We start from the raw sequence: 27,175 nt of genomic DNA on the forward strand, positions 1-27,175 counted from the left end.
TTGAGTTGGGATGAAGTCCCCGGTTGGATTAGCAGTGACCATAGTTGCCTTGTTCTGCAGAGTGTGGTTACAATTCACTTGCCAGGATTATCTGAGTATGTCTCACTAATAATTTCCCTGTCATCATGGTGGGGTCTTAGGTATTGGTGCACCTTGGTCCTGCCTATTCTCTGCCTGTAGCAGTCTAGTCTCCTGGCAGCTGTCATACTTTGATTGAATTTTAGTTGTTGAAGTTTGTGTGTAGAATAAGGTGCTGTTTGTGACCTATGATATATAGCAGGTCAGGCTAGATGATGATATGGGTCACTTCTGGCATTAAACTCTATGCCTCAGTTAACAAGTAAAAGGATTTTCCCCCCATCTATGAAATCTGAAAACTCCGCTGGGGATCAGAGAGTAAAACTGGATTGTTTCCTTCTTGGACATCAACATCAGCATGGCAGGAAAAGTTCTACACAGTAAACTATGTCCTTAGTGAACCCTGCGCAGCACAGTTTGTCTTCAGTTGGCTTGCAGAGGGGGAAATATTGGAATTCAATAAACAATTTTGATGGAAGATGCACAAAAAGGACTGTAGGTTGCACTTTTATAAACCAGGACTCTGGTCCAGCAACATCTATAGTCTGGCAGGACCACAGATGTTCCAGGATCAGAGACCTGGTGCGTTGTGGAGGTGGGGGAGCCTGGTGCGCTGCTGGAGGAGCGGGGGCTGGGAGCCCGGCCCGATACAGGTGAGGCAGGAGCCCAGTGTGCAGCCCAGCTTAGCTGCGGGGGGATGCAGTGGGTGGTGTTGGGAAGCCTGGTGTGTGCAACTCAGCTGGGCTGCCTTGCTCAGCAGAGCTACGGGGAGGGTGGCACAGGCACAATCTGGGCTGGGGAAGGGGTCACAGTGCAGGCAGGAAGCCTGGCATGCGATCCAGCTGTGCTGCCTGGGGAGCTGGGAAGCCTGCTGGGGTGGTAGGGCAGGGTAGGGGATTGGGCCGGCAGCAGGGTGGCCAGAAATGACCTCCCCTGGTCTGGCAAAATCCCTCCTCTGGGACCAGTCAGGTCAGGTCCTGAGGGTGCCGGGCCAGGGAGGTCCAAACTGTAGAATGCTGTTCATTCTCCATAACGTTGGTTCTACAGGGCTGATGGGTAAAGGGCTGTTACCAGGCTATGCAAAGAATAGCTCTATTAAGTAACGAGGTGCAATTTGTTAATGGTCACTTTTCAGAGCAGACCCTCACTAATGGTTAAAAAAAACTTTGAAGATGTAAAGTGTTAAGTATGGTAGTAGTGGTATTAAGAACATAACCTCTGAAGATTGAGGATCCAAATGTATTGTCAATCCACAATTCCTGCTTCTGGGAAGGAGTTAGAATATTTTGAAATCTGTTACCAAAGCCAAAGCTAAACATAAATGAGAAACACAGCTTGAGTGGTGCAAGAGCACCTCTCTTGAGGAAAGAGCAGCTAACAAAATATAGTCTGAATATATTAGACATCTTATTCCAAACAATTTCAAGAGGGACGTTTTAGTATAGCTTTTAAAATGAGTGTGAATACCCTTGGAATGAGGCACTCTTGGACGGATATATTCTCTGCTCCCAGGAGAATGCAGGCAGAAGAACAGCATTTCCAAGAGGGTGATTTTTAAAGGGCACACAAGATCTCATTGCTTAAATCTACACTATTTTGGCTAGGATGGCCCCCTTTGGAGCCAGTTTATTCTTTAATTCTTCAGTTTGCCAATTCGTCAGGGATTTATTGTATAATCTAGAAGTATTAAATTTAACACAGAATGAAGACTAACATAATAAGATTGACCAGTCTTCCTAGCAGCATGAAGGATGCAGAGTTTCTGTAAAGGGCAAGCATAAAAAAAAATTCCAGCATTAATAACTTGACTGTTTTGTTATATATATAAATGATGTCTATCCCTCCCCACCCCACGCCCATCTCCTTTGCAACATAAAACACCAGCCATGGCAACACCTTTGGACCTCGGCAGTTGTCCAAGTGGGGAAACTCATGTAATGTTGCAGTTCAGGCTTGAGCTGGGAGTAGGGAGACAGAATGGGTTTCATGGTAATGCAGGGAGAGAGCTGTGCAGAACAGGTCCCATAAGACTCACAGTTTAACATTCACCTCTCTTTTACATTTAAGCTTTGAATCATGCTTTCCTCCTTCAAGGGAAACAATGACAAAGAAACACACATTCAGATAAATGGTCACGGTGGTGTTCGTGTGTTACCACAATGCTTCTGTGCTAGCACCATACTCAGATCTGCTTTGAACACTGTCTTTAGAAATTAAGGCACCTTCAGACCTCTATGCTGTCAGAGCTTGTCGCTGGGTTTTAACCATATCACTCCCCTCAACTTTAAGAGGAGTTGTTTTGCTAAAATCTTCCAGAGCTGGTAGAAATGTCTGGGTTAGCGTATTTCTTTGCTAAAATAACTCTACAGATGGCTATAAAGTGTTTGATATTCGTGTGATTGATGGGATTCTAACTAATTCCTGATTGAAGAGATGGTGGAGGAGACTGTGTCTTTGGAGAAATAAGAGATGTATGCTCGTGGGAAGGACTTTGTTCTTTCTCTCTTCTCAGGCTTCATTAGGCCTCCATATGCCTTTATGTTTTAAATACAATCCCGTCTAATAGAAAGGCCTCCTGGTTGGTGGATTTCTGCAGCCGTAGAGCTCTGTTCATATGTACTATCGGACTTCAGGTAATTCTTGTGCCCTGACCTTACTGCACCAGCTATTGGACATTTTTGGGTGGTTTTCATACAATCATTGCGCTTGTTTCCATTCTGTCACTGAACTCTCTAGTTCAGCTCAGGTACTATAACATTTTCAATAAGCCTTATTGGAATTTGCCATTTTCCACTTGCCACTCAAGGGCTTATGGACATTTCCTATTTTAGCACTGGGTTCCCTCCTAGATTAAATCAGTATTTAGGACAGTAGGAGATAAGATCATTGCCTGTTTAAGAACAATCGTTAGATAATATTTAGAGGTCCCTTCTCACTGAAAGGTTTTGTGATCAAGCATTTTCTTGCTTCTCCAATGTTAGCCTGTGTGTCTGAATTTAGTACTCAGGCTGTCTACACAGCAGCATTTTTTCAGAATAACTGACATTATTCTGAAATAACAAAGCGTGTGTCTACACAGCAAGCCATTGTTTTGAAATAATGGCAAGCAGGAGGACTTCTTACTCCGATTCCTGTAACCCTCATTTCATGAGGAGTAAGTGAAGTTGAAGGAAGAGTGTTCTTCCTTTGACTTCCTGTTGTGTAGACAGCGCCAAAAGTTATTTTGAATTAAGTTATTTTGACTTAAGCTACGCAATTGATGTCGCTCAAGTTGCATAGCTTAATTCAACTTTTTCCCTGCTGTGTAGACGTGCCCTTACAGTATGTCTACACAGCAAAGACAAACCTGAGGCTGACCCATGCCAGCAACTTGGATCTGTGGAGCGGAAGTGGCAGGGCTGTTTCATTGCTGAATAGACTTTGGGACTCAGGTTGGAGCCTGACTTTGGGACCCTCACATCCCACAGAATCTCAGAGCCCAGGCTACTGCCCAAACCCAGAAGTCTACATAGCAGTGAAACAGCTCAGCTGCCCAAGCCTGCTTGCATCAGCCAGCCACCTATTTTTCTTTGCTGTGTAGACATACCCTAAGGGTGGATGCAACTGTTACTAAAATCAATGAAGTTGTATCTGCATAATCTGGCCTGAATTTAGCTCTAAGAAGATATTTAGAGATTTCCCTTGATCTTTCTCATCTTAGAAATTTTGCCTCCATGACATCTTGTTTGTTTGGGGAGGTAGAGGGGCTCTGCTCAGAGGGCAAACTGAGCCACAGAGTGCTTAAGTGACTTATTCGAAGTCACAAAGGAAGTCGATGGCAGAGTAGGGAAGTGAACCCGAATTTCCTGAACCCCAGCATAACGATGGACCATCTTTTTGCACCAGGTGAGGCAATGGTGAAGATTTCATTTTCACCCAGTGCATCCCCTGCTTACTTTGGGGGCACCCTTATGGTCTGCTATGAACGCTTAGCAAAAGAGACAGTCTGTTCGCTTCTGCCACTTTATCAATGATTCTTAATGTAAACAGTTCATAAGCATTGTGTCTTGTCAGCGCAGTCTATAAGTGGCAAATGTGGATGTCTCAGAGCTGATCTCAAAATACCATATGAGATCTTGCCTCTTTTATTGTCAGTACTAAAATACTTTGGTTGGAAAAAAAGATCTCCAGTGACTTATTCAACTCTAGAATGTTTTACATCTCTCTTCAAAGTACAGGTTGGATTTCCCTGGTCTGGCATTCTCAGGACCTGACCAGTCCTAGATTAGGGGCTTTGCCAGACCAGTGGAGATCTTCCTGTTTCCCTGCCACTGCCCACTTCTGGTTTGGCTACCAGCTGGAGGCTGGTTCCTCCCCTGCTGCTGCATGCCAGACCTCCTGGCCCCACAGGACTCCTGGCCATCAGACCTCCACTGGGACTCTGCTCCTGCAACATCCTTGCTGGATCACATTGATAAAGGTTCAGCCTGTACCTAACTGAAATTGCTGTTGCTCACTCTCAGCTTTGCCGGCTGATTGCTTGGCTTTTAAGCACCTCCTGAAATCCTCACTCAGTTTTAATCAGGCAAGCTCCCATCAAAATCATTAAGAAAGGACTTCAGGATTTGGCCTGAAATGAGTATGAGTCAAAAGAGGGAGAAAGGGGTTTTGTTGGTGGAAAAGAAGTTTTCAACCAAACAGAAGAAAGCGGAATGAAATAAATCCTAAGGTTGAAATGCTTTATGGAAGCTGAAGGGACTGTTTTCAATATCAGGATTATATGTGTCTGGTAAGGCAGATGGAAAGAGTTGGTGAACTGATGTAGTGGTTATTCTTTCCTTTCAACTGATGCTTCTATTCTGCTTGATGTCATTGGCTTTGGTACAGTGAATGCTCATTTGTAAACAAAATGATGAGTCATCAGGGTGTGACAGAGGAAATCTGTTAATGATTTTTCACCAGCAGTTATGTCCATTCAGTAAGCCATTAACTCTCCTGATGTGGGTCTGGAAACTCCCAGTTTAAATGAGTGACTCTGTCACTCTTTCTTTTCAGTGGGGAGTCCTGCTGAGTCCAGGTTTTATTCTTACTGGTGATGGGAAGGGAGGGCTTTTTTTTTTTTTAAACATACGCAGTGGTGGCCAGCCAAGGACAATGCCTAGAATTTCATTGAAAAAAATCACAGGCCCAGTGATATTCCTGGCAAGACTGGTCATTGTTACAGATCCTTGATCCGGTTGTGTCCCCTTTGCACTGCTCCCTTTGTGCAGCAAGGACACAATTCTGGCTTACACAGCCAAGCAGGGGTTGATTTCCTTTCCATGGTGGAATCCCACAGGGAGTAGCTGGCACAGAATCACTACCAGCCAGAATGAGTTTATTGATTTAGACCCCAGCCATCTCCAGAACTTTTGGGATAGGAGACAAGTAGTCTCATTCCCCCTCTGCTTCCCTTCTCCAGTCTTAGCCAAGTTGTGCTCTGGACTAGGGTTGCCAGGTGTCCGGTTTTGAACCAGACAGTCCAGTATTTGAGCTTTCTGTTCGGGAAACAAATTGAGGAAATAGAAATGTCCGGTATTTTCTAAATAAGATGTAATGTAGATTGTGATGTAATGTCAAGTGTGTCCAATATTTTTGTTGAAACCATCTGGCAACCCTACTCTGGACACTTCCAAGTGTCTGGGCCATTCATTTAACACAGACACAGCTGGCACAAAAAGATAAATCCCTTCAGTCTAAAAGAGATGTGATGGTATTTGCTGTTTTAGAGTTATGTGTTCAAAACTCCACATCATAATCCATTGTGAAATTAACCGTTGGAGGCTATGGGCGCAGTTCTGACTTCACCTTCATCTATATTAAACAGTAGTCACTCTGTTGGAGACAGTAGAGTTACATGCTGATTTAAAACCTGAGTACATGAGATTAGAATCAGGCTTAAAAAGTCCATTAAGATTCCTGAGATCAGAATCAGGCCTAAATCTATTAAGATGTAAGTGCTGGAGACAAAGCTGTTTAAAACAAACCAATTAAGGATATGAAGTGTGGAGCGACCACCACCAAAATCCCTTTCTGGATCCAACAGTGGATTTTTTTTTATTGTGGATTTTTTTTTAAGGTTTTAAACCACCTGTCTTTCAATCTGCCAACTTTCCAGCAGTCAGCTTTGCAGTAATTTAGCAAATGTAGCATTAGACCATTCATTAATTGGATGTTATGGCATTTTTTTGGATCAATGTTTAACTAGAATTAACCCCTTATTCTCCACCTGGAACAACTATATGATGATAAAAATCAAGGACAGGACACTTCATTGGGAAGAATGGGAATTGGCAAGGTCTTTTCCTTGGGGATTTATACCAGGAGGATCTATACTAGTGTGCAGAATCATTTTTAATAAAGGAATAAATCAACAACTGAGATTTCATTCAGTTTCATTTACTTCCCCTCCTGCTTTTATAGACCTGCTGACCTATCCCTTACAGCTCTTTCAGTATGAAAACTTGCATCCTACAAGCACTGTTTTATGTTTTTCTGAACTGTAACTGCATAGACTTATTTCAAAAGGCATGAAATGAACATCTGTAAAAACAATCCTCACGTTCTTAACGATCCCAGCTTCTCATAGGTAGCCCCACTTACTATTTGGACACCGAGTTGCTATGTTAGACCGGATCTTGGTGTAAATTGGCATAACTCCATGTAAACAGAACTATGCTGATTCATACAGCCAAGGATTTGGCCCAGTGCTCGGTGTATAGACTCCCCCACCCCACAGAAAATCCTGTGATGATTGAGAAGTGTCTAGTGGAGAGAAAACGATCCAGTTGGAACTCACAGTGGACACTTATTTATTATTGATTGATTATTTGCGTTATGGGAGTACGTAGGGACCCCAGCTATAGACCAGGATTAAACTCTGTTGGGCGCTAAATGAACAGAAACACCAGAGAGTCCCAAGCCCCAGGAGAATACAGTTCAAGCATTTGTCTACTCTTTGAGCTGGAGGTGTAATTTCCTGCTCAAAGAGCCACACTTGTGCAAGCTCTCATTGAGAGAGTACACTAAAAATAGAGTGTAGCTGAAGCAGCAGGAAGGGCTAGCTGCCCCAAATATATACCTGTATGAGATGCTAGGCGAGTTCTCAAGGCAGCTAGCTTCTCCCACAGCTTGTGCTACCGTGGGTTTTTTTAATCATGCTAGTTTTGATGAGAGGTAGTGCAGTCTGTCTCCTGGAGCTAGGATTCACAGCTCCAGCTCAAAGTGTAGACATATTCTTAGTAAATAGCGTGAACAGGGCCCACATTCTATTTCAAGTCCCTTAGAGGAAATTTGTTTTTGTGGAAGGGTGGGGCTGGCTATTTTCTATTCACCGATTTTTGGAGAAATTCAGTTTTTAGCAGTTTCCAGCCAGCCTAGGCTAGAATCAACATCATAAATGCATTGAATGGGTGAGACAGCATGGTATCTGATCTCCAGATTTTTCAGACCAAAACAATTTGGAAGTGACACCAGCTTTTTGATAATGCCTCTATATAATGCAGCAGTATAGTCAGAGTGGCTGGTTAGGTTTCCACAGTCTGAGGCCTGCTCTACTCGTAAAACTTAGGTTGAACTAGCTTTATCATTAAATCGGTGAAAAATTCACCCCACTAAGAAACGTAGTTAAGATGAACTAACCCCCTGTGTAGTCACCACTAGATTGATAGAAATTTTTTTCATTAACTTAGCTACTATAACAACGGAAACACACCTGCCACTATTGCACATGCCTGCACTGCAACCCTAGAGAGTGCCACTGTAGTGCTTGTATTGTAGACGTATCTTGAGTAGTAGAGTGCTCTTCTGAAGATTCCATTTTCATCCAGGCATCCTAAAAGCCTGATTTTTGACAGTTCTGGTTGCAACACTTCAACAGATAAACTACTGATTGTGTGTATAATCTGCTAGCTTTACAGAGAGCCTTCCATAAAGACTAAATTTCTCCTGGGAAGAACTCTGGCTGGGTCTGGGTTTGCTGTAAACAGAGAAGGGCTTGTGCTTTTTTGTTTTTGTAATGTGTCTGATTCTGCCCGCAACTGTCCCTCATTTTGCCCATTCTGCTGTAGTATCTACAATGCCTTCTGAAAGCAAAGTATATCCATGGAGGGGTTTTTTTTTTAGCTTGAATTCACAGCCCTCTGTTCTCCTCAGACAATTCCCAAATTATTTGCAATGTTATGTCTGCATATCATGGCTCTTCCTTGAGTTGTACCTAGATGTTAATAAAAGCTAATGGTTTACGTTAAGAAAGGCAAGAGATAAAGCTAGGGCCCTTTTATCACAGGATTAATGTTCTGAAAATGTTGATTGTGTAGGGGGCAACTGCCAAATATTGAGCCTCTGAAGATGATTTTAAGTCCCACAAATCAACAAGTTGGAGTGGATTATCTGGTGCTAGCTGTGTCATTTTCCCAGGACTCCAGGCATGTAAGAAGCCTGCAGTTTAATCCACTCTGATAAGATGTATGAGCGAGTTAAACACCGTGTCCACTTACTGTTACATTGTAATGCTTTCAGGGCCAAAGGAAGAAGAAGCCTTGCTAAAACAGAAGCATGCAGGTTTTTCAAGCTGCACAAAAACTATTTTTAAGGTCACAAACACAGGAAACAAAAAATCAGTATGTTTCATGGGTTTCCTGAGAGTTGCCTCACCACTCCTCTTCCTCCCTCTGTTTCCAGCAGATTTCCTTCCGAAGTTGACATCCTGCAATCTAGCCTCTCATTCAGAGCTCTTGGGGATGAAATAGTTGTGATGGAAACTTTGGTAAATCATTTCTCAAGTCACAGCCCATTTTAAGACTGAGATAAAGGAGAACTTTACTTATGAAATGTTATTTTAGATGGGTTTCTTTTTGAGATCATACTTGAGCTGATCTAACTAAACCTCCTCTTAGATTTTACTAGAAGTCTTACCCAATGTTGCTCGGGTCCTTAACTCAAACATGTTTTGTTTTTTGTCATTTAAACCCATTGTTCTGGGGTGGGGCTGGGGATGAGAGGTTCAGTATGCAGGCTGCCCCCGAGGGCAAGACGTCAATCTCAGCCCTCTCTTACCACAGCAGCTTGGGGCCAGGTGATAGGTGCCTTTCCATGGCTGCTACGGCAGGCACAGTGGGGAAAGGAGTGCATGACCCTCAGCTGGGGGACTGACAAACAGATACACTCTCTGATATATTGTAGATAGCTGTCCCTTTCTCCTCTGTTGCCCCCTGCTGACCTAATGGGATTATAACTGTCTGGCCCCTTGCTGCCTCCGGTGGTCATTCTACAGTGTAACTCCCTCCTTCCAGATCCCCTCCCTTTCCATTTTATGAGACACAGTCAAATTCCAGGCACATCCCATTGTTTTGGCACAACCAAACGTTGAACTTGCTTGAAGTTACGACAAGAGGAAGCTGCTCTTATCATTTAGGAGGCACTCTTGAACAAACGGACTTGCAGATGGATGGACAAACAAATGCACATTTTAAAAATATATCGTAAGATTTAGGACTTGATTTGGTTTGTACTGTTTGTTAAGGATAGTAAAAATAAATATTGTAACAGCCCTGCAAAAAAGAGAAAAAGAGTTTACCTCTGTCCTCAGTTGGATGGAAACAGAGCTGCCTAGCTGACCATGTATCATAGGTCCTATATTATTAACTGATAGTGAAGATGCTCCTCAGGGCCATTCATAGGCACACGCAGAATATGCAGCTGCATAAGACACCACTAAATTTGGAGCATCACTGTGCCCCAAATTTAGTAGTCCCCTATGCTGCGTATGCCAAGTTCTGGCTCCTTCTTCACCTCCTGGCCTGCAGCTCTGGCAGGTTGCACCGCTCCCTGTTTTGCCATCTACTCGTCCTGTCTTGTTCAGCTCCGAGTGCGGCATGGGGGATGCAGATGCTTGGGCTGTGTAGGGTACTAGAATTAATGAGGACAGCCCTGATTCTCCTTTAGTTCAAGTGGCAGGGTGCTGAGTTTTGGAGCCAAAGGATCTGAGTCGTGTCTCTACTGATCCTGTGAATTTCGGAGTGGCCCTGGTGTATAGTGGAGAGATAGTGATGAAATACAAATGATTACAGATTTGTTACAATATGTAAAAGATAAAATTTTGTAGACATTGAAACAAATTCTGTGTTCAGGGCTAACACCGTCTAGTCACGTTTATATATTGAGAGTAGAATTTGGACTCTGCTCTACCTAAAATCACTTTTACCACCATCTTTGTGACATGAGTGTGATTCGTGTAGTTACAGTAATATTTCAATGCATGCTGAGATATAAAATAACAAAGCTAAAATACATCTCTGTACTGCACTTTACAGACTGAGAAACAGAAGGAATGACCCCATCCTAGAATCCAAGGAGGCGGGGGGGAGAAACACTTCCTGTCCCTGATGGCAGCCCTTTGGAAGAGATGATGTAATCTGAAGAAAGGTGTTTGAGAGAGGAAGGATATGTGCAAATCTAAATAAACTTCTGTCTATTTTAGAGTGGTCACATCCTGTTTACCATTAACCATTTGGTAACTATCTTAAATCAGCTACTTTATAACTTACACATATGCAGACCAGGCCTGCTGAGGGGAAGGAGGGCAAAGAGGACAATTGCCCAGAGGCCTGGGTGATTTAAAAGGGCCCTGGGCCCCTGGTCAACACCTCTACCATAGGTAGTGCAGTAGGCTAGAGCAGGCTTCCTTCCCACCCTTGCTCCGTGCTGCTTCTGGAAGCGGCTGACACATCCCTGTAGTCCTAGTGGAGGGAATCTCTGCAAACTGCCCTTGTTCTGAGTGCTGACTCTGCAACTCCCATTGGCTGGGAACGATGGCCAGTGGGAGCTTTTGAGGGTGGTGCGTACAGGCAGCAGCATATGGACCCACTCTGGACCACCACCAAGGAGCCGCTGTCAGAGCCATGTGCCGGTTGTTTTTGGGAGCAACTCGATGTAAGTGCTGCCCTCCTCACTCCCTTCCACACCCCAACCACTTCCCCAGGCCAGAGTCCACACTCCACATCCAAACCCTTCAGACACTCAAACTGTCTCCCAGAGCTTGCACCCCTCACCCCAAACCTCTTCCCCAGCCTGGTGAAAGTGAGGGTAAGCGACAGAGGGAGGGGAGATGGAGTGAGTGGGATGAAAGACCTCAGAGCAGGGCCAGGACAGGGATGCCTCAGGGTAGAGGCAGGGGCTGGGGCAAGGGTCTTTGATTTTGCGCAGTTAGGGTATGTCTACACTACAATGTTAGTTTGAACTAACGGACGTTAGTTCGAACTAACATTCATAGGCGCTACACTAGCGCTCCGCTAGTTCGAATTTGAATCGAACTAGCGGAGCGCTTAGTTCGAACTAGGAAAACCTCATTTTACGAGGATTAAGCCTAGTTCGAACTTACTAGTTCGAATTAAGGGGTGTGTAGCCCCTTAATTTGAACTAGTGGGAGGCTAGCCCTCCCCAGGTTTCCCTGGTGGCCACTCTGGCCAACACCAGGGAAACTCATCTGCCCCCCTCCCGGCCCCGGACCCCTTAAAGGGGCACGGGCTGGCTACGGTGCCCGTGCCAGGTGCAAGCCTGCCAGCACCCAGCCAGCAGACCCTGCACCTGGCACGGCACAGAGCCACCCACCCAATGTCCCCCAGCCCACCCCCTCTTCCCGGGACCAGGCTGGCGGCTCCCGGGAGCTTGCCCAGGACTGCAAGAGGCGGGCACCTTCCTGGGCTAGTGCGGACATCGTGGACCTCGTCCACGATCTCCGCACTAGGCACAGGAAAGTGGCCGTCTAGGGCAGGAGAGCTGCCAGCCTGGCCACCCAGGAGCAGGTGTGCATGATAATCAAGGGGGTCCACTGAGACCCCCGACCCTGAGCCCTGAGCTTACAATGGCCGTCCTGGGTCAGACCAAAGGTCCATCTAGCCCAGTAGCCTGTCTGCCGACAGCGGCCAATCCTAGGGACCCTGGAGGAGATGGACCGAAGACAGTGACCAAGCCATTTGTCTCGTGCCATCCCTCTCCAGTCTTCCACAAACTTTGGGCAGGGAGACCACTCCTACCCCATGGCTAAGACTACTCCATGGACCCAACCTCCATGACTTGATCTCACTTCCCTTTAAACTCTGTTCTAGTTGTAGCCTTCACAGCCTCCTGCAGCAAGGAGTTCCACAGGTTAACTATTTGCTTTGGGAAGAACAACTTTCTCTTACTAGTTTCAAGCCTGCTACCCATTCCCTTCCTTTGGTGTCCTCTAGTCCTTCTTTATGGGAACTCATGAAGAACTTTTCTGAATGCACCCTCTCCACCCAACCCCTGCTTTTAGAGACCTCTATCCTGTCCCCGCTCCATCTCCTCTTTTCTAAGCTGAACAGTCCCAGTCTCTGTAGCCTTTCTCATCTGGGACCTGTTCCCAACCCCTGATCATGTTAGTTGCCCTCCCCTCTCCCAGCCTTTCTCTTCCCCTCTCCCACCTCCTTTTCCCAGTCTGCCCCAGTTTTCTTCAATAAAGACAGAGTCAATGTTGGAAGAAACGTTATCTTTATTTTGTACATCAGGAAGGGGGGCTAGAGAGGGGTAAGTGGAAGATGGTGAGGGAGGAATGGGGTACGAGCCCCCGATGGGGAGGACTGGGCTGGCTCTGCGGGCTTCTGGGGGTGGAAGCTCTCCTGCAGCCCCCCCAATTGCCCCCTCTCCCCAGATGGCAGCCTGCGGCAAGTGCAGCCGGTCTGATGGCCGAGTGGTGTGATGTGCCCAGTGTGGGCACTCCAAGCCAGGACTGCTTTGCAAGCGGGGCACCCCTGAGAACTGTCTGTCTGGGGTGAGGGTCGGGACCCTTTAAGCGCAGCCCTCGGCTAGCCTGAGACAGCATCTCCACGCTCTAAGTCCTCCTCTGATGCCCTGCCGGCACTGCTTCCGGCCATCCTTAAGCCCTGTTCAGGGTCCACTCAATGTGGACATGCTAGTTCGAATTAGCAAAACGCTAATTCGAACTAGTTTTTAGTTCTAGACGCGTTAGTTCGAATTAGCTTAGTTCGAATTAACTAATTCGAACTAAGTTCGAATTAGCGCTGTAGTGTAGACGTACCCTTAGACAGTTGGCAACCCTACGGGAGAGGCATATGAAACTCTTGACCATGCTGGAAAAGTGCGCCCAGCAATGCAGTCAGCTCCCTGGGCATGAGCTGCACTGCTGGGAAGTTTGTCGTGCACCAGCCAGCACAGGTACAGCCAACAGTGCTGGAACCATTTTTATAATGGGCGTGGGGAGGCACGCTGAGAGGCATCAAACCAAACTGTAAACCCTGTGTATGATGGAAACCACTTCAAGCTAGGGAATGCTGCAGCATCCCCCACACCTCTAGTTTCAGCACCTCTGGGTGCAGTACTGCCCAAATATCAGGTGGATTGTGTCCTCATGGCTGCAGTGTGTGTGTGTGTGTGTGTGTGTGTGTGTGTGTGTGTCTTCATGGCTGCAGAGTGTGTGTGTGTGTGTGTGTGTGTGTGTGTGTGTGTGTGTGTGTGTGTGTGTGTGTGTGTGTGTGTGTGTGTGTGAGAGAGAGAGCTCTTTGACTGTTCTGCTCTGGGGGCTTGGAATTGCTGTCAGCAGTGCTGATGCAGACACATTAGAAAAGGGAACTTCTACTCCACTCTGCAGTGTGCAAGAGGAAAGAATGAAATCCTTCTCATTGGGAATGAGTGGTCTTTGCACGAATAAGAATACAGTAATATTAGCGGACAGCTTCTCTGAAGTGGTGTGCCTGACTCCTTCTGGGACCTTAGTCAAATCACTGAACTGCTTTGTGCATCAGTTTCCCCATTTGTAAAGTGAGGATTACCACACTTCTGCATAACAAATTCTGAGTAGTTAATATTTGTGAAGAGCTTTGAGGATGAAAAAAATCTAAGGATAATTACTGGGATAAATAAATAAAACTCTGGCCAGATATGTTTGTAAAAGTTTGGCTGACCATAGAGGAGACTATTAAATAGGAAAAATGAATGGCTTGCCCTATTCTCTGCATATAAAAAAGGAATTGTGTTGCCTAGTTTCAGGGGGAAATATAAACACTTTTTAGACGATTAGGCTGCAGTTTTTTTTAACAAAATCTAATGGTGTAAAAATGCAAAAAGTTTAAACAAAACTAGTGACATTTGCATCACTTTATTCCTCTAGCTTGATCCTTCACAATCTGCACCATAACTCTTGAGTATGTTTCCCCTTTCTTGGCACATGTTCCAGCAGAAAATTATTTCACATCAGGCTTTGTTACTTCCTGTCTGATTTGACCAACAAAGCTAGTGAACCATGGTGCCTGCCAGGAACAGGACGACACAATGTATCCTGTTGGTTTTCTTGGACAACACACAGTTTATAGCTTGTGGCCATATACTTATGTTTGGGCAGCAATGTGGAGAGGAGAGCTAGAAACTGTTTGCCCAAAGTAGGCTTTCAGGGAATTAAGATGTCCCTGGGTTATCCAAGAAGGGAAGGTAAGAGAGGTGCATGGACAACACAGTAAGTCTTTGCCATAGAATTGCTAAAATATCTCTAAGCAAGAGTCTGCTCTGCAATCATGAGGTGTTATTGCAGCAGCTGGACCTGACATACCTGAGCTAGCTGTAATCTAGTTATCTGGAATCTTGAAATAATGAAGCCTGCCAGGGTTCAGTTTTGATTTCCAGTTAATTTGAACCACCACATTTTTGTCTTTATGGAGAAAGGCAACTTCAAGTCTGGTTTTGGTTCATCTTTGTTTGCGCAGATCTGGTCATAACCTTTTGGAGATTCAGTCCCATGACCTTTACTCCACTTGGGCATGTCTACACTACACAGATCAACACTGCTGAGGTCAATCTTCCAGGGTTCGATTTAGTGGGTGTAGTATAGACCTGCTGTATCAAACTCAAAGGGTGCCCCTGTCATCACCGGCACTCCTACTCCTCGTGAGGAGTAAGGGTTGCCAATGGAAATGCATGCAGATGGGGATTTAAAATAGTTCGATTCCAGCTACGTAATTTATTTCGACCTTCCCATGTAGTGTAGACCAGGCCCTTGAGTATCACTTTGATCATAAGGTTCAACCAATCCTAAGAAGTCAAAGTGAAACTCCATTGAAAATGCCACCTGGTCAGGAGTTGAAACCACTGAGCTCAGTGTCAAGTTTCATGGGGGTAGCTGTGTTAGTTGTTCTACTGAAACAACAAGGAATCTGCCACAGGCCTCCTTGTTGAGTTCAGCGTGGTTTCTACAGGAGGCTATAATGGGGGGAATCCCTCGACTTGGAACTTAAGGGAGACAGGTTATGCTGCATTTGGGAATTGGGCCTGTGCTTGTCAAAAGTTTTGTAATCCTGGTAGCCAAGTTTTTCCCAGTTTAGGCATGTTCTACTCAAAGCTTTAGGCAAGGGTGGAGGAAGGCTCCCTACTTGGGCTGTGTTTCACAAGGTATCATGAAGAGGTGAAATTCTTTTACCCACATGGTGCCTTAACTCTGATAGATGGGCTGGTTGTTGTAGGCAGTGCAGCCAAGTCACTGACTTGTTGCTCTGCAGTTATCAGATAGAATGTGTATGGTGCTGGCCACTCCGCTCCAGCATTGTTTTGGGCAGTGTCATGGGGCAGACTCACCACTGCGGCACCTCCTGGTTGAAGTACTGGGAATTAGCTTTTGTCTACTCACTGGCCACCTCCCTCTGGCTGATGTCTCCCCGTGTCTTCACTTCACTCTCCACTCCAGACCTGTGTCACTCTTGGGCCTCTGTGTCCTCTTCCAGACACTGCCCTCCAGTAGGGTTGCCAGATGGTTTCAATAAAAATACTGGACACACTTGACATTACATCACAATCTACATTACATCTTAGTTAGAAAATACCGGACATTTCTATTTTCTCAATTTGTTTCCCCAACAGAAAGCTCAAATACTGGACTGTCCAGTTCAAAACCGGACACCTGGCAACCCTGCCCTCGTAGGGTGGGAGGAGGCTTTGCACACGCTCCTCGCCCCCAGGCCAATCAGGGCATGGGTGTGGGGTGGCCCAGAAGCATCATGGCCACACCCCCACCCCTTCCAGTTTAGGCCCCACACCTTCCAAGCAGCCCAGGGCCACTTCAAACATTTTTGAAGTGGCCCCTGGCCAAAAATTATTGCCCACCCCTGATCTAGCCCCTGCCTCATGGGCAAACTTCAGTCTGTAATGGCTGCTCATCATTGAGAAGGGAGTGTGGACCTGCTTCCTTTTTCTATCCTTGGCTGGCTCTCTGCAGCCCTCCCACATTCAGGTCTGGCCTCAGGCCCTTCAGCCTCAGAGCTTGCCAGGACAGAGCTTCTCCTGCTCTGCCTTTCTTCTTCAGCATTGCACTACCTCCAGGAAGCCTCCTGCTTCCAAGGCAGCCCAGGTCCCTCCTGCTCTCCAGCAAAAGTAAGTCCTCCTCTCTCCCTCCAGGAGTCCGTCTTTATATAACCCCAGCTGGGTCCTAATTAGCGATAGCCATCTTAGCTAGGGTTTCCCTCTCAGCCCTTGTTCAGGGCTGGATTTTGCCCTTAAAGGGCCAGTGCAGGGTAGATGCCCTGTCACAGGCAGTAAGAAGGAAAAGATTGTGGCTGTTAGGGATGTGAACAGGTAATGCTCGCTGAGGGCAGAAGGCTGCTCCAATCCTGCGGGGCCAGAAGACTAAGCCGGACCCCCTGTGCTTGGGGCTGCTGGCTTCTGCTGCCATTCCCCCCATGTGGGATCCCTCTTAACTGGTTAACTATTTAACTGGGATTTTACATCCTAGCAGCTACTTGTGCCCTCATGCACAAAGGCAGGAGGAAAGCTCAGGGAAACTGTTTTCCAGACCTTTGGAAATCTATGAGGCAGGGGCCTTTAGAGCCCTGCAGATGTGTGGATATCTGCTTTATATCCATGGGTATCCGCACCTGTGGATGTGGATGCAGATATTCGTGTTTCATGTTTGGATATGGATGCAGATGCTGATACATATTTTGTTTTTAGAACGCTGCAAAATTGCAAATATCAGTATCCAGGGATGTCTGCATTCGTGGATGTGGATGCAGATAGATGCAGCTCACTTTTGCGGCTGCAGATGTGGATTCAAATTTTGTACCCAGAACCAGCAAAATTGCAGATATCCACTTTCTATCTATGGATGCAGATATCCACAGCTGATTTTTGTGGATACAGATGCAGGTTTGCTTGCGGTTTTTCTTAAAGCCCCAGCTACTGCAGTCATGCTTTGTTGGGTGAATTATAGCGTCCACTTTTGTTGTTGTTCAGTACGTTTCTATCCATTGTAGTTGTGGAGAAAACCCTAAAAACATTAAGCAGCAAAGGCTTTTGAACCAGAAGGCAAATACAATACACCCAAATTTATTATTTTAAGTCAATCTCATGATTTTTTTAAAAGATTGACTCATGGTTTTGGAATGTTTGGGTCTAGCGATATTCCCTGTGTCAGGAACAGCTGTTTCGTACACTGCCTGAACACTTGGGAAGACGGCAGCCTAGTGCAGCATGAGGTAATCCTTGCTCCAGAAGGGAGATGGCTGAGGGGCAAAGAGCATGGCTAGTGGCCTAGCCATTCCTTTCTGCACTTGTGCACTTGTGTGCTGTCAGTGCAGGAGAAAAGGGGCATGCTTTCAAAGATGTAACATTTCCTGCATGTTCTTCCCAAGATTCCTGGAGCTGTTCCACCAGTATCACCCGTCACTCCCCATGCCACTATCCAGGCTGTGTACCCTGTCCCCACCCCATTCTAGCTGTAAAGTCATATTGCCTGCAGCCGTTCAAAGTAAGGATGTTAAGGAATGGTTATTTTGCTAATCATGTAGTCCAGTGGTTTCCAACCTTTTTTATACTGCAGACTGGCAAATCCATTCACAAACTTTTGGCTGACCAGCAACATTTTATTTGCATATCTGCATATTAATTATGCAAATAATGAATGTGCAAATATGCAAATAGAATTTTGCCAGTCCGCCAAACCTTGTACCCCCTTGCCCTTACTCCTGCCCCTTCAGCCCCAGGTCTCTCATATACTCTAACCCTGACTCCTGCGCCCCCCCATATTCCCAGCCCCTTGCTCTGAGCTCCCCATATACTTATATTTCTCAGTGTAAGAAATGTTATTTTCATCCCCCCATCTGAGTATCTCATGAGCACGACCATTAGAGGAAACCATACAGCAGACTCGTATGGGGCCAGGAACAGAGCAGAAAGGGGCTGCAGTTCCCTCAGTGGGGCGGACTTCCGGTATCCCAAATAGCTATTCTGTGTCTTGACAGCGCCCCTGTTATTTTGAAATATCTTTGGAAATAATGGGCCCGCTATTCCAACATCCCTGTAAACCTCATTCCACAAGAATTAAGGGGAGTTTTGAATAGCAGTTTGCACCAAATAATGAAATAAGCTGTTTCAAAATTAACTAGAAATAAACTATGCCATTTGCATAGCTCAAATTGCATAGCTTGATTCGAGAAAAGGGTGCCGTGTAGACACACCCTGTGTGGCCAGGCTTGTACAGGAGCCCAGCCTGGGAGCATGCGCGGCAGGGAAGTTCACCACGGCAACACACGCCACCGCCAACATGCCCTCGGCCACAGCCAGGCTAAACTGAGGGCACTGGGTAGGCACTGACTGAGCAGCTGGAACCCGCTTCCCACAGTCCCACCCTTCTCACCCAGCACTGTGTCTCATCTCTGTCCCATGTACACTCCACGGAAAATTAATGGAGATTGCTTATCTCCTAGAACTGGAAGGGACCTTGAAAGGTCATCGAGTCCAGTCCCCTGCCTTCACAGCAGGACCAAGTACCATCCCTGACAAATTTTTGCCCCAAATCCCTAAATGGCCTCCGCAAGTATTGAACTCACTCCAGCATCCAGCCGACAGCTACAGCCTCCACCTCTGCTAACAATCCGGGGGTCACCTCTGCTAACAACCACCTCTGCTAACAACCGCGCAGGCGCCACACCTCCTCCTCTAAGCCCCCGTCCGCCTGCTCCCAGGGCCATACCATACCCTGGTCATGCCCCCCTGGGCATGGCCTGGTGGTGCGCGGCAGCCAACAGTTCACAGCCCAGCACCGGGCTACAGACCAGTGGCATACCGAGGTGGGAACAGGGGCAGAGCTGTTGCCCCCGGGCACCATGAATGGGGGGGGTGCTAATTTAGCTGCCAGAAGTTACATTGTTGTTAATTTTTTTATGATTATTTCCTATTTTGTATATGTTCCAACAGTTGACTGTGAAAAGGTTTCAGCGAAACCTTCAAAAAGTAAATAGGATGATTTCGCTGAAACCTTTTCACAGTTGCCTGTTGGAAAATATACTAAATAGGAAATAATCATAAAATAATTAACAACAACATAACTTTTGGCAGCTAAACTGGTGTCGTCCCCCCAGCATGGCGCGCTGGGGCAACCGCCTCCCTCCTCGCTACGCCACTGACCAGTGGTTGGGAACCTCTGGCGTAGTCGATAAGGGAAGGCTCACTCCAGGACCGCTGTGCTTCTGCATCTTAAATGTAATAAGAGCCTGATGGCTCTTATTAAAATGCAGAGGCATAGTGGTCCCGGACCCACTTGAGCAGGGACTGCTCCGTCCCAGCTCGCACTGAGTCCAGCAGTCCCTGCTCACGGTGGCTCGGCTGGCTGCGGACGGGGCTGCTCCGGCAACAGCCTCTGTGCTGGCCGGGGTTTACCGTGCGGGCAGAGACTGATCTGGCAGCAGCCCCTGCTTGCAGGCAGCCCAGGCCACTGTGAACAGGGGCTGTGGTAACAACCCTTGTCTGCGGGGAGGGGAGGGTCCAACTCCCTGCTGGGACCCCCACAGACAGGAGCTGCTGCCAGATCAGCCTCCCCTAATCTCCCCTCCCCCCCCCCCCGCTGCCTCTGATAGAGGCAGTGGCAGGGGAGGGCAGATGGTTCTGGGGGGAACCGGCTTTTAATCCAGATCCCCTCAGCATCAGCTCCTGTTCATACCCACCCCCCTTGCTACCTCTAATACAGAGTAGTCAAGTACTCCACTCAACTACTCACTTACATCCCGGCTACGTCTACACTGGCATGATTTTCCGGAAATGCTTAAAAGGGAACAGTTTTCCCTTATAAGTATTTCCGGAAAAAGCGCGTCTACATTGGCAGGATGCTTTTCTGGAAAAGCATTTTTTCCGGAAAAGTGTCCGTACCAATGTAGACGTGCTTTTCCGCAAAAAAGCCCCGATCGTCATTTTCGCGATCGGGGCTTTTTTGCGGAAAAGAAATCTGTGTTGTCTACACTGGCCCTTTTCCAGAAGAGTTTTCCGGAAAAGGACTTTTGCCCAAACGGGAGCAGCATAGTTTTTCCGGAAAAGCACTGATGATTTTACAGTAGATCATCAGTGCTTTTCCGGAAATTCAAGAAACCAGTGTAGACAGCTGGCAAGTTATTCCGAAAAAGCGGCTGATTTTCCGGAATAAGTGGCCAGTGTAGACACGGCCCCCTAGTTCAGAGGGCTAGAGAGAAGTGGATCCAACAGTGACAAGCAATCCAGACCCTAACCTGCATTATGTTAGATCCCTCTGTGACCCAGCATGTCTCCCTGTTTGCTGTAGGCTTCTTCAGTATTGCTGCTCTACCCTCCTCCCCCTCCCTCCCACTCAGAATCCCTGAGACCAAGAAACAGCCGATTCCGCTCCTCGCAGGGCTTCTTGCCATTTTCTGGTTAGGCAACCGTCCCAGCCAGGCAGCATATGGGGGTTGATGGAAGTAGCTGAGTTGTGTAAGACTCTTGTGCTGTGCTGAAACTATGTGGATGGATTTCCCCCCCACACAGTTTAAAGGAGCGAGTCTCTCTGGCCTGTGGGACAGCAAAAACAAAGAGAATCTATAAAGATCGTAGAAGATAACAAGCTTTACAGACAGAGTGCAAGGGAAGTGGATTTTTGTAAAAGTATTTTTCAATCTAACTATTGTCAGCTGCTTGTTCTCTCTGGATTCAGAGGAAGGAGCAAATTCTTTGCCCAAGGCTTTATATCCCCTTTCAGCTGGCATAGGACCCTCAGGAACCCGTAAGAATTAAAATCTTTACTCTCTCTGCTCTGATCTAATTTTATAATTCCAGGATAGAGTGTCTATGTATGCCACTCAAGCTTTTGGACCCAATCCAGCTTCTGACACTCTTACTGACAATGAGCAGCACCTTACTTCACAGATAGTCCCATTGAAATGAGGTACTATTTAATATGATTAAGGGGATCAGAATCCATCCCACTAAACTCAGTAGGAACTTTGCCCTTGACTTCAGTAGGAGCAGGATTGGATGCTAAGTTTGCAGCCCTCAGTCTTGACAAAGTTTACTCATATGAAAATGCTGTTCAGGATCATTGTATGAAAAACTGTCCTGCCTATTCTTTCATTTTAAAGCAAAAGAGAAAAAAATTGCTAGGCTGCTAGTTGTCTTCAGGTCTGAGTGATTCCATATATTCCAGAATGGTTAACTCCAGGGTTCAACAATGCCTAACTGGTGGTTATAAATGCCTGTAGATATTGAAGCTCTAATATAACAAACTTTGGTCTGGTAACTTGAGTTCTGCTAACACTGGGCTTACATTGCAGTATGCAGACATACCCTTAAGGTTTGTCTGCACTGCGGCACTAGCTCAAAATAAGCTACGCAATTTGAGTTACGCAAATTGTGTAGCTTATTTCGAGATAGTCTACACAGTGCTAAATTTCAAAATAGTCCGCTATTCCGACAAGTCCCTGAAACCTCGTGGAATGAGGTTTACCGGGATGTCGGAGTAGCACACCCGTTATTTCGATTGCATTTCAAAATAACGGGTGTGCTATAAAGATATGGAAAACATTATTTTGCGATACCAGACATATCCCGAAATGGCGCTGAAGTGTAGACCTATCCTGTCACGATCAGAAGGAGTATTGACCAGCACCCGGTGACTAAGAGGTTAACTCAGGTACCTAGCAAAGGGTTGGAAAATCAGCCAATAACAATGCAGGTAGGAATTTCAAACTGGAAAAGAGGGGTTTTTCTCTCTCTCTCTCTCTCTTCTTTGAGATCAGAGTAGTTTCTCCCAGGTATTGAGGGAGATGGGAGATTCTTTCTTTTTCCAAGAACAGACTTCTTGCAGGGTGTAAGCAGGGAAAAGTTTAGATAGTTCATCAGGGTTTATTGTTTTCCTGGTTTGGGGATTTGGATGTCTGAGCTGGCTAATTGTTTTTCTCTTTTGTAACTAAGGATTACAGCCCTGGGACTTTCCCTGAGGATATATATCAAATTGTGGCCATTCACCACCTAGCCAATTTACTATGCTTGCAACAGTAGCTTTGTTATGATAATAAAATAATTTTCTTTTTATTGGTTGACTGTTGTGTCCTTAGAATTAAGTGCCTCTTTACAAGGGAAGAGTCTGTTGTTGTCTGTGGATTCCCTCTGTTTTCCCAACTCCAAGCAAAACAGAGATTGGGGTTGGGGGGAGAGCTTTATCTTAGGGACAAGATTCCTAAGTGATCTCTTCCCTGATTTTCTTGGAATCACTTGAGTGGTGGCAGTGAGGAAGCAGGTGTTTTTTTATTGAATCTCAGAGGGACTGAGATTGAGTAAGTTAGTCTCTGGGAATCACAGAGACAAGTTTTGCAGAGTTTATTCGGTTAGCCGGTTCCCCATCTCTGCAGGCATAGTGTCACGTTGGGGGATGGAGCCATGACATACCCTTAGGGACAAAACCTGTGAGCTGCAAGAGGAATGTGAGAGGTAATATGAAACAGGTATCCCAATAATGGAGAAGTTTGACAGGGAACTCTGCTCCCCTGAGTGCTATGGGGCTCTCTCCACATTATTGTCAGGAATAAGGCTCTGACTAGTAGAGCTAGGGAATACAGAGGCCTTGTGCTTGTGCAGACCAGAAGCTGTAGGTTTGATCCCCAAAGGGCTCCCGGGGTGCCCTGAAACATGGGCAGAAGGATCCGTTTCCCTCAGTCCCAGTATACCCCTGTAGCACAAAGCCCTCTTTCTTGAGCCTATGCAGTGGTCAGGATTGGGTCCCCAGAAAGCAGATCTAATGAGAAAGAAAGTTCCACTATTACATCCATTTTCTCAATTGAAACTAGTTATTTAATATTTTTATTTAATATCCAATGGTGAGATTTCTCTTTGTATATCATGAAACCCTTAATGGGTTGTTTTGTTCAAAGGGTATATTCTCTGTGGGAACTGTTTTATTTTGTTGCCATACTTTGACACAAATGTTTCTTTGCAGCTGCAGCCAGAGCAGTTAGACTGTGGAGCAGCCCATCTTCAACATCCTTTGGCCATCCAGCAACCCATAAAGGCAGAACCATTGTTCATATACCAGGGCCTCACTTCCGTGGCTGTTTCCAGTGTTAATAATTACACCGTGGTGTTCCTAGGTACAGCGAATGGAAGACTTCTGAAGGTAAAAGTAACATGTTACTAAAGAGAGAAGAATGAAGTTCTTAAAGGAGTTGATGATTGCTGTTGGGTGTTGGGGTATGGAGTCTTTCACTTCTTGGACCATTGGTTTGTATAGTAGTCAGGAAAGTAGTAACTGAAAGTGTGTAGTGTGTAGTTCTTGCAGTGTGTAGTTCTGTGGGTCTTGCAAGCCAAACAGGTGTGGGTTGGCTCATTTCTTGGATGGGTGGCTATTAGATTGCTCCTAGATGCAATGGGAAGTGGTTTTAGTGATTCACCCCCTCTTCCACATGAAGCATAAAGCAAGAGTTCTTTTTCTTGTCCTCTTGTGTTCATCTTACGATTTATTTTTAATAAGAATAGGATTGTTACTACTTGTGACCTGCTTAAATGCCAATGTAAATAACTGCCTTCCTAAATTCCCCTGGCCATTTCAACTGGATGCATTGCATTTGCTCCCCACTTTACACCACTATGTAGTGTTAATTAGTTGATATATTCCACCAAAGAGGTGGATACAGGGAAATTGGGAGGTTCTTCAAGTAGCGTGGGCAAATCGTGAAATGCACTAGAAAAATGTGATTGTTGATCATCTCAGAACTGTTTGGTTGCCTGTGTGAAATGAGTTGTCAGTCCCAGTACAGTTTGTTGTTGAGAGGTGTCTGCCTCAAAAAAACCACCCTCACCTTGGCATCTTAGTTGGCAGCTGTAGCAGAGAGAAGACTGCCTGCCCCTCAGATCTGGCCCTTCTCATGAAGGGCTGAGGCATGTTACTATAGCATTGTGAAGGAAGTGTGCACTTGCGCTACTCATGCTGTAACTGCACACAGAATAAAAGGTTCAGTCCTCAGGACTTTTGGTACAGCCTATTTATCTATGACTATATTCCCAATAAAAGAGCAAGCTTGTCAAATGATATTTTTTTCTGAGTATAGGCTTTCATTGTGCAATAAAGAAATAACTGGATGGTACTTTAATCTATACAATGATGTACCCTGCCGGGTAATTGGGGAATCTGTTAATCAGTATTTAAGGCTGTGAACGGGAGCTGCGTGTTGTATTTAATATGCTATAGAAACAAAAGACTTGCAATTGAAATGTTATTTTACCACATTTAATTATTAACAGAGCCCTCTAATAAATTCTTCTCTTGATTTGATAGTTTTAAAATGGTCCTTATAGACTGAAGAATCACTGAATGATCATTCCCCGATGCTAAATTCTGATGCAGGTTGAAGCTATGCATATGATACACCTCGGGTATCTCTGTTGCAATGGTGCACTGAAGACAGTGTAGAGCAGTGGACTAGCCTCAGTCAAGAGCCAAGGTGCAGAGCCACAATTACAATAACCTCAGTGTTTAGAGTTTGCCAAAGGAAGGTTTACATTCCAGCCAGTCACAGCAGTTCACTAAAGTCCCTGTATCAATACGTCCATAGAGTAGAAAAAGACCATCTAGGAGAGACATGGCTGGAATCTGCTTTATCTCAGCCCAGAGCTAATAGTACATAATTTGGAATATTGGCTCAAAATGCTTGGAGAAGAGAAAATGAATCCAATTTCTTTCATTGCTTCCAAGTGCTCTGGCAGAAAAGTGGGAAAGATCTAAGAGAAGCTCTCTGGTTTCATTTTTGCCTAGAGGGGGAGGTAATCCAACAGGGTGGTAGCAATTGACATCAGAGCCAGGTGCACAGGGCCAAGGGTGAGGACACATCCCACACGCAGCTCCCGTTCACACAGTATTAACAGCTCTGCTTCCATTATCATATCAGAGAAAGCAGCCTTATCTGCTGAACCTCCATTAGAGAGAGGCTCTTGACTACCCTTTACTGGGATAATTTGCTCAGATAGCTGTAATTTAATTCTGCAACACAGCTGCGTAACCAGAAGCCTTTTTACCTTCAGGGCTCTTTGTTACTTGGCATGGCATACAGAATACTTTGTGTGGGTTGTAATTCAGATCTTTATCGTCCAAGAAAAGACAGCAGGAGGGCAGAAGTAGTGTTTGACCAGCTCCCCCAGCAGCAATGATGGCTGCCAGTCATATGAGGAATCAAACATACTGCAAGATGGCATAGTGTAGGGATCATGATCTGTGCCACCATAGGAGAGCTGTTAGTGGAAAAACAATGCGGCTACGTCTAGACTGGCATGATTTTCCGCAAATGCTTTTAACGGAAAAGTTTTCCGTTAAAAGCATTTTCGGAAAAGAGCATCTAGGTTGGCACAGACGCTTTTCCGCAAAAGCACTTTTTGCGGAAGAGCATCCGTGCCAATGTAGACGCGCTTTTCCACAAAAAAGCCCCGATCGCCATTTTCGCAATCGGGGCTTTTTTGCGCAAAACAAATCTCTGCTGTCTACACTGGCCCTTTTGCGCAAAACTTTTGCGGAAAAGGACTTTTGCCCGAACGGGAGCAGCAAAGTATTTCCGCAAAAAGCACTGATTTCTTACACTAGGAAGTCAGTGTTTTTGCGGAAATTCAAGTGGCCAGTGTAGACAGCTGGCAAGTTTTTCCGGAAAAGCGGCTGATTTTCCGGAAAAACTGGACAGTCTAGACACAGCCTGCATGTGTAGCTGCTAAGTTTACAATGCAGTGTAAAAGTGTGGCAGAGCCTTGCACCCAACCTGGGGATACAGGGATTTTCGGCTGAGTCATCCTGATGTTAGGGGCAGGAACCCACTACACAGATGCAGAAGTCTTTTTACTGAATTGTTCAGAGATTAGACCAAGTTTGGTCTAGTCAGCTCCAATCCAAAAGCATAAGAGCTCCCCATACCTGTATCTGTACAAACCTTTTGCTCCCAAAATGTCTCTGTGTTGCTAACACCAGTGTAGATGCAATAGGGGAAGATCTAGACGGGCTAGATAGCTTGCTGTCCACTGGCATTATTACCACTTTGTCATCCAGTCCTACTCTGAGAGTTACACATTGGTAACGGTGATTGCAGCCTTGTTTACTGGTGGAGCTACGCCAGTGCATAGCACTCATTGGAATTTTTTAAGAGCAAAAAGGCTAGTGTGGCAGTGGGATGGACAGGGAGAGGTGTTTTCTGACGAAAAACACAAAGAACAGCCAAGCTTGTAGGGCAGATTCGACATTAGCTGGAAGAGAGGAAAGATGGTCTTGTGGGTAAGGCACCAAACAGGGAGTCAGAAGATCTGGATTAAGTTCCTATCTGTCGATTTCTTGTGTGACTTCAGGAAGTCATGAATCTTTCTTGGCCCCATTTGCAAAATGAAGATAAGAAACACCAAAGACGAGGAATATTATCTACAGTAAACTTCCGATAATCCGGCACCTTTGGGACCCAGGGGGTGCCGGATTATCAGATATGCCAGACTATCGGAAGAGGGAGCTATGAGGGGTCTGGGTGGGGGGGGGTGCCACTCCAGACCCCTCATAGCCCCCCCTTCCGATAGTCCGGCTCTGCCCCAAGCGTCCCTGATTCAGCCGCTGCTGAAACTGACCAGCAGCGGCTGAATCGGAGACGCCTGGGGCAGAGCAGCTGGAGTGCTGCCGGGTTGGTCGGGGTAACGCCGACCCTTGGCGCGGCGAGACCAACCAGGCAGCACCCAGCTGCTCTTGGGGACGCCTGGGGCAGAGCAGCTGGGGTGCTGCTGGGTTGGTCCCGCAGTGCCGCTCGATGGCGCTGCTGGATCAACCCGGCAG

At 46.0% G+C, this 27,175-nt stretch overlaps 1 protein-coding gene across 1 annotated transcript in view; it reads left to right on the top strand.

Moving 5' to 3' along the window:
* PLXND1 (plexin D1) overlaps positions 1-27,175 on the top strand; it is a 145,465-nt gene that overhangs the window by 17,388 nt on the left and 100,902 nt on the right. The window contains exon 2 of the mRNA XM_075938737.2: positions 23,330-23,506. Coding sequence (XP_075794852.2) covers positions 23,330-23,506 — 177 coding nt within the window. The remainder of the gene's footprint in view (positions 1-23,329; positions 23,507-27,175) is intronic.

The sequence above is a fragment of the Pelodiscus sinensis genome, chromosome 11 (genome assembly GCF_052426305.1).
Source record: "Pelodiscus sinensis isolate ZL-2025 chromosome 11, ASM5242630v1, whole genome shotgun sequence".
NCBI lineage: Eukaryota > Metazoa > Chordata > Testudines > Trionychidae > Pelodiscus > Pelodiscus sinensis.